The sequence below is a fragment of the Macadamia integrifolia genome, chromosome 11, assembly GCF_013358625.1.
Source record: "Macadamia integrifolia cultivar HAES 741 chromosome 11, SCU_Mint_v3, whole genome shotgun sequence".
NCBI lineage: Eukaryota > Viridiplantae > Streptophyta > Magnoliopsida > Proteales > Proteaceae > Macadamia > Macadamia integrifolia.
The window spans coordinates 22,525,118-22,533,695 of NC_056567.1; the positions used below are offsets into that span (position 1 = coordinate 22,525,118).

The 8,578-nt window shown below is 37.2% G+C and overlaps 1 protein-coding gene across 3 annotated transcripts in view; it reads right to left on the reverse strand.

Moving 5' to 3' along the window:
- Window positions 1-764: 764 nt before the first annotated feature.
- Window positions 765-8,578, reverse strand: part of LOC122093317 (protein SPA1-RELATED 3-like) — a 16,193-nt gene continuing 8,379 nt past the window's right edge. For all 3 annotated transcript variants that reach the window (XM_042663609.1, XM_042663611.1, XM_042663613.1), the window contains 2 exons: window positions 6,268-6,327; window positions 765-1,406 (listed from right to left, as the gene is read on the reverse strand). In XM_042663609.1, coding sequence (XP_042519543.1) covers window positions 1,218-1,406; window positions 6,268-6,327 — 249 coding nt within the window. In that variant the 3' untranslated portion in view covers window positions 765-1,217. The remainder of the gene's footprint in view (window positions 1,407-6,267; window positions 6,328-8,578) is intronic.

Here is an 8,578-nt window from a genome sequence, read left to right on the forward strand (position 1 = left end):
CTCCAATATAAGGAGCGAAAATGTCTTTTTCAGATGGGGAAAGCGAGATAAACACACATGATTAAGGTTTTAAAACTAAGAATCAGTCATGGTCAATACCAATTCAGATAGCCTTAAATCAAACTGTATCTGACAGATTTATCCTTGATAAAATTATTTTTTATTATCCGATCCAGAGTTTTAGAACCATGCATGGAAATTGGGATTGCCGGCGGCCTGGACTGGGTTCTTTTTGCCTATAAATAAATAATCTGAGACCGAAAAATCAAAGCAAGAACTTTTTGCAACTTTTTTGGTCTGTTAAAACTTCAAGTGAGAATTAGGTTAATAACATAGACTCATTTGATTGCAATGAGAATTTAAAGGGAAGAGAAGTGAAATTTTTATACTTTAAAAATAAATGTTTATAACCATTACCCCATATCATTGTATAAATTATTTAATTTTTTTAACTATATTTAGTAATGATATATTTTAAATGTAATTTTTATTTTACATATTATAGCAAAGGGTTTTGGATGCAAAGTAAAATAAAATTTTATAACTAAACATAGAATAATTTGAAATTAACATTAAAGTCACATGGGGTAATGATTAGATATATATATATATATATATTTCTTTTTTAAGTATAAAAATTTCCCTTCCCTTCCCTTCCTTTTAATTCCCCATACAATTAAACATAGCTTACAATCAAACATAGCCATAAGGTTCCTAATAAATTCCAACACCCCTTTTCCATGAACGTATGAGATGACATGATATTTAGAGATAAATGAATCACAATACTTTATACAAAATCACCTAAAATTATAAACTATGATGTTTATACAAGCAATAGTTGATATACAGTATATGACTTCCTCTTTCAATTCTCTGTATTGTATCCTCTTCTTCCACAACACTCCAGATAAAATTCAGCAAACACCAAACCCCCCCCCCCCCCCCCCCCCTTTTTTTTTTCTTCCTTTCAACTGCCATAAACCGCTTACAGTGAGATCAAATGCCAAAATTTTGATAAACAAAATGGCATCATTGGGTCTTTCCATCACACTTAGATTGCTGGCCAAAATTTTGACAAACTCTTCAGGTTCAATGTTTGTTCTTCTTTACACTTCAATTTCTAGAAACTCATCGACATTCCCAATCCTATGTCTCTGTTCCCCCAGCCCCTTCTTCGACGGGATGTTTTGAATGATCTCCCATATATAACATAATCAGACCATCTCTAATAGTTTGATATTCCCAGTAGAATTAGCTGCAACAAGTGTGGAGGTCTGACCACGCCAACACACGGAGGATATGAATTGATTGGCATCATCAACTTCGTGGCCAGAAAATGGGTCCTTACTGCCAAATTTGTACGACAAAACTGGCATGGGGAAAGCTTTGTGGTAGATGAAAACCTGTCACACAAAAGAAGAGAACCATATGACAATGAATAAGAAATGGATAGGAAATGAAGCTGGAAAAGGTCAAAAAAAATCAAATAGTGAGAGACTTGTCTCCTTTCAATATTTATAATCATAATCTGATAAAGAGTTTCCTAAGTTTCCATACATTCAATAAAGAAGGATCACCTACAACAGTCGGTCTGTGCCTGGTTCAGAAAATAGAATTCAAAACTATGGAATTTTCCAAAACAATACCCCAACCATTGAGCTGCTTGACACATCCATTTTAGGGGCCCAAGTAATGGCTCCACTGGTTCACCCAGCTCACTGGGCTGGCTGGGCAGACAAGGTCTCAGAACATTGCCAATAAAAGAGGCACTAAGGCCACACCAAAGGCACTAGCGGTTGTGGATTTATCCAGCTATGCTACAAAGCTTCCTTGAAGGACAATGCCAGACTCACGTGAAGCTGAACTGGATGAGGGAACCGCAAAAAGTTACTGAATGTACACCTGAAGCATCAGAATTATGTTCTACTTTAATACTTGATTTCTTTACTAGTAAATAATAAAAGGAGAAAAGAACCCTGCCCGCTTGCGTATCTCTATGCCCAGACACAGGCAGTTGGTGCAAACAGACCGTGCTCCCCTAGATGCCTCTGCTGACCCCATTGGCCTGCATGCTGGCGCAATGGCCGCACAAGCGAACAAGGTTCTCTTGCCCATAAAAAAAGGCGTACCGGTGCACAAGGCTCCCACACATGCGAGGCCCGGGGGGCGAGAACTACACAGCCTTACCCCGAGAATGTCAAGAGGCTGTTTACCCTGACTTTATTTTATTTTTTTTTTTGTTTTGGGGGGGTGTTGAGAGCCCATTATGGTTTCTTATTGTCTTACATCAAGGAAGAAGAATAAGAAGAGAATGGAGACGAGAATAAAGAAAGTGAGACCACATTGTGTGCTACTCTCATGCTTTACCTATACAACATACTAATTACGAGGGTGACTGAAAAACTCAACAAAGCCTTTTTCCAACAAAATAGGATCAGCTGCATGAATTCTGTTTCACCATTCAACAATAGTTTAAGCCATTTTTATTGTTAAAGATAAGGCATCCATATCTTTTGTCACTACAGCAACAAGAAACTCAGCCATATCCCAACTTAATGGGGTTGGTTATATGGATCCGCATTTAAAAAATACAAAGGGGGTGGCAGGGGAGAAAGAGATGAAAAGATAAAAAGATGAAAAGATGAAAAGATGAAAAGATGAAAAGATGAAAAGATGAAAAGATGAGAAGATAGAGAAAAAAGAAAGAAAGAAGAGTGTAAGAGAGAGGCACTTCCCAACAAGCAAAGAAAACTCAGCTAGATGGGTAAGCTCCATGGATGGATCCTTGCCCTCCAAATGGCTCTATCCAAGGTCATACATGGGAATAGTCCAAGACTATGAGTGTCATTTCTCACCAGTTCGCCTATGGCCATTTTGGGCCTGCCACTAGCTCTTTTAGCTAATTAAATCACTCCTTACTGAGGCATCCTCAGACCTCCTTTGAACATGGCCATACAACCTCAAACAACATCCTAAGTAATCTTCGGATACCCTATTCTTCTTGCTCCTCTAATCTACAAACTCTCATTCCTCCTTATGACCTCTGTTGTAAATGCCCTAACCACCAGAAACGAATTTCCTTCAACTTGTCCAATCGGGGCTTGATGTAGATCAAGCTTGCACAAGGAATGGGCTGCTGGACCCATCGAACCAAGTCCAGCTTTGGTCCAGCCAGGCCATTTTAGCCCCATCGCAGCTTCTCAGCCCAGATTTGGGGTAGTTATTTGGTTTCCTTTTTGGTACGTCAGGCCATATCAGGAGTGCTTGGTCTCCAAGTATTGTCTTCAAAAGGATCCTCTAGAAGCTTTCCTACTTGGCCCCATCTAACCAGCCCAAAAGGAAAGCTGAAAAATACTGTTCATGAGTTACTGTTCACATGAACTTGAACTCCTGCAGATTTTGTTCAATGAAGATCTTCTAGAAGCAGCAAGCTGCCCCTTATCGTGGAAGAAAGAAGATTCAAGAAGAGGAATCAAGCTGTCCATTGAACTACACATATATCCTAGGATTTAGTTTCTATTTTGATTGAACAAGTTAGTTTCCTATTTTTTTAGCCAAGTAGTTTCAATTTTGTAACTTTTATGTTTCCTTTTTTATGTTCAGTTGTTAGTTTATAAATTCTTCTTCCTTGGTTAGCAACTTAGAAGTAAGTTAGGAAGTTTATTTCCAATTATTATTTTAGTTTCCTTTTTGATTTCACTCATGTAATCCAATAAAAGAGGCACAATCGATTGTACTCAGTGACAAAATTGATTAATTAAAATTGTGAATGCAAACTCTTGGCTGAACAGCTGCTATTGAGAGGTGAGATTCACAAAACCTGACGAGTGTTATTCACGAAACCTGACGGGTGAGATACCCATTCCATCATTCTTCTTCCAACCTTCTCCACCCCCCCCCCCAATCTATTCTCTTTCTTTTGTTTGTTTTCTTCATTATTTCCTGCTGCTATGAGTGAGTGAGTGTATATTGGAAGATCAATTGAAGCCTAGAAGACCAGCTTTTACAAGGATCAGGAGCAGCCAAGGAAGACCAGCTCAATCCAACTTTGTCAGGGTTTTGAAGGCAGATCAACCAAGGCCAGAACCCTGATCAACCAGGTCTTTTGAGCTTGTTCCAGCCCCCAAGAGGACCCTTCGATCCAATTTTGGTGACCAACTGAAGTATCCATCATCTGTTCTTGAAGGCTGACATTAGTTTCCTAATTGGTTGTCAGATCTCCCAAACCTGAGATTCGGTCACTAAATCCTTTGGGGGTTTTGATCAGCACCACAAGAAGGGCACTCGACCAGCAGTTGAGACGCCATCAGAGCCTGCTACTGCTAGCCGCAGGCTTCCCCAATTCTGCCCAGGTTTGGACCTTTGATCAATCTCTGAGTTCAGATTTCCCTAAGGATTGGTGAGTTGTTAATTGGAGTTTTGGGATCCTAACTAGGGGTAGTTCCTACCTAGCTTTACATTAGGGCTACTCCTAAATTGCCTCTAACATGTTCATTTCTTGTTTTAACTCTTCGGGCTTTACTACTCATCCACCTGAACATCCTATCCCAGTTATACTTATTTATTCATCGCATTTATTTGTTGCCCAACACTCAGCTCCATACAATATTTCTGATCATATAGCTGTCCTATAAAATTTTCCTTCTGAGTTTGAATGCAATCTTTCGAGCACATAAGACTACAGAAACTCTCCAGTTTATCCACACTGCTTTAATTCTATGAGCAACATTTTCCTTGATCCCCTTCTTTATTTACAATTATGATGGAACCTAAATTTTAAAAAACTCACTCTGGCGTTTCTCCTTATCATCAATCCTAACCACACCACTTCTACTCCTATTTTTACTATAATTACACATCATATATTCAATATTACCTCTTCTTATTTTTAAGCCTTTGGATTCCAGAGCATCCATCATGTTTCCAACTTGGCTTCTATCTCTGCCTTCGTTTAAGCCCCAAATTATTTCAGCAAGAAGCATACACCATGGCACTTCATCTACAACGTTTCTAGTTTACTCAAATCATTATCAAGGCAAAGAAGAAAAAAAAATGTATAAAACACTCCTGGTATATACAAAGCATGATATAAATCCCAAATACAGAAAATAAAAGAAAGTACCCCCTATTATTGCAGTATAACTGAAAATAATCTGTCCAAATTTAGGGACCCAACAATAATCAGGCCAGGTAGTGTTCAAAATTGGTGCAAAATTAGCAACCTGGTCATGAAAGCTCAAGTATTTGGTTACCAAACCAGCATATAACTACATGACAATAAAGGATATCAAAGGTTGAAAACAACTTGTATTCTAGGAATATTGGCAAGATTCTTTCATTTTGTGTCTTTATATTAAGAAAATCAAGTTTTGGCATTTGATAATATAGAATTTCAGGAATACAAGATGCCTGCTTCATACCCAGAATATTACAGGCCAAATCTATCTATACCATAATCCAGCCTACCACAGTAAGGCACAAACATAACCAGGGTTTAAAGTATCAGTCCGTATCGTATCAGTATCGGTGGGTATTGATATAATAAGCAAAACTGATACTTTAAACCTCGAATATAACAATATAAAAGGTCCAAACATGATATACTTGGACCTGTTCCAGACCACTAGAAATCCCTTAATAGGACTCATCTCCAAAACTTGGAGATGATCTGCTAAACTAAAATTGTATTCGGTTACCTCTATATGACAATTCCATACGTCACATGCAAGAGCATTGAAGATTTGAAGTACTATAACCTGGCTATATTGTGACTTACCTTCAGTCATTATAAATTGGCTAAACTGCTGGCTTACCTCCAGTCCAAAGTGCCTAGTGGTCACAAGTGCCATTTCTTTGACCAGATAATATCAACAATACATCAGATGATATGTGTACACCCTCCCTCCCCCTTTTTCTTTTAATGACAGTAGGAAACACCCATTTGCACCGGTGAGAAGTGGGTTAGTCAGTACATTTGTAAATCTCTGTTCCAGTGAATAATTTAGGAAGTATAAAATTCTATTCCTCTTGATTTCTACAAACATTTATAAGTAGCCGATCATAAATGAATTCCACTCTATTGCAAACATTGCCCTAATATTATTGGAAACAACTCATGAGATGTTCTTAACAACCATTATTTTCAACAGAAAAAAGAAACAGATATACAACACCATCCCACTTCAAATCACAGCCTGGAAAAATAGTGGAATCAACAGACAAAAGCTATTGGATGAATGTAAATTAGGATCATAAATACAGTACCTCATTTGTTTCTGAGCCTGTAGCAATGTATCCATCAGATATAGAAAGGCCCACAAAATTCTAAAACCAAATGGAAATATGTCAGCAACAAATGGAATTATATGACATAGCAATCAACAGAAACTGACAGCTGAAATTACTAGTTGAGGGCAAAAATCACCTCAGTAAATTGAATACCTAATAACCAAGCAACAGAAATTTACCATGACTCATGAATTTGATTTTTGGCCTTCTAGTTCTTGTTTTTGTCAATCTATGACCCAGAATTGCAAAAACAAAATGGACTCCCATCAGGATGTAGGCCAGACCTGTTCTACATTACAAAACCTAATTCCTTTCTCATTATCAATGGAGGATGGGATTTCCTCCTTCCTTAATTTTTGGAATTGAGTGGGTTATGATCTGCAAGTTAAAGGAGATGAACACTGGGTGGTCTGTTAGAACATTTTCCAGATAGAAATTCAAAGCACTATGAAGATTCCCCTTATTTTCCCTATATTAGGTTTATGACTTAAATAAACACATGTAAAGTTTAAAATGAAAAAGAAAGCAAAGAAGTATACATTTGTTAAATTCTATTTTTCATACATTGGAGAAGTACTCCCTCTGTTCCACAACTACTGTCTGTTTCATTTGGCCAAAAACCCCCAACACTTGCAAAAATTTCACATCGGTCACCAAACTGAAACAGATAATTCAATGAAATATTTTGGTTTTATGTTTCTGTAATTAATGTAAGATTAGAGTAACAAGTGATCCTAATCCCATGCAGGATCTGAAAAATCTGGCTGAATAGGGAGAAATATGAGATCTCACAAACCGCAGCTTAGATGGAGCTGGAACTTGGAGTAGATGAAGGCCTCGATGAGCCTCAACTGATGGCTGGTTGGAAATTTATGCTCAAGGAATGAAAAAGGAAAATTAATGGATCTTCTGCAGTAGCAGCAGCCAAAGGCCTTGGGTAGGCTTCAAATTTGAGTCGAAGGACCCTGATGAAGCCTTCAGAAGATGAGGTCGAATGTCTCAATAATCAGGAACTTATAGTAGTAACACTGCTGCCCAGAAAATCAGGTTACAGCAATAGTAAATAATGAAACAGCTTTGCAAGTGGTCTTCAAGCTGGTACCAGATAGATATTCAGCACTCAGAAAAAATAAATAAATAATAAAGGAAAACAGAATTTGATGGAAGGGTTGAGAAGGGTGGAGAAGAATTAGAGAATGAGCATCTCACCCCTCAAGATAATAGCTATCTCAGCCATGAGTAAACACTCAATTTTCATAAACTTCAATCTCTATTTTCATTATGATCAATGGGCTTTAAATAGCCTCACAAAACTTAGACACAGAGAAATAATAAAAAAAGAAACTAATGGACTGAAATAAGACTTTCTAATTTGTGTCTAACTTGCTAACCAAGCTTAACAAAATTAGAAACTAACAATAACACATAAAAAGGAAACTAGCCTAAATCATAAAAATAGAAACTTATTTGACAAAAAAAATATGAAACTAACTTGACTAACTTGCTCACTAAACTAAATAGGAAAAAAAAATATGAAATATGGATCCACTTTACTGTTCACGTGAACAGTAACTCGGGTTACTGTTTGCATGAACAGTAATTTCTGACTCTTGCTTTTGTCTTCTTCTTCAAGTTTTGATCTGAATCAGTAATTTTGGTTCATTTGCAGCCTGTTTCAGTCTAGTTCAGTGATTTCAGCCGAGACAAATAGAAGACATGGATTTGCAATCTTTATTTATGTAAAGTCTGTTGGTTTTAATTGGTCCAAAAATGAAAAACCAATTTATAACTACGCTCCAAAATCCCATTTTGTAGCCCATTTCAAGGGTTTCTCAATGTACAATCCAATATTAAATATACTAGACTAGAGTTAAGCCTTGAGCCAGAAAAAAAATATTATACACAATCTTTACATATGCCTCCTATTTCAAAAAGAAAGTAGTATACCGCCAGAAAAAAAAAAAAAAAAAAAAAAGATCCTTTCATCAGCGCACATGGCCCCCTATATTTTGAGTTGCTCTTCAACAATGTCTAATCCATTGGTCCAAATATGACTCCCTTTGGTGACTGTCAAAATTGACAGACCCTAGTTAGTTAGTAAATCCTGGCCAGCTGCTCTCTATCAAGTATACAACAAAGGAACAGGATGATGCATGCATATATCTAGTGCTTCAATAAATACAGCTTACTGATACTACTAACAATATTGTTTTCAAGCCAGACTAGAGTAGGATGATGTAGACAAGCACTACAACAAACACTACAGCCATAGGTCTAAGAAGAACCA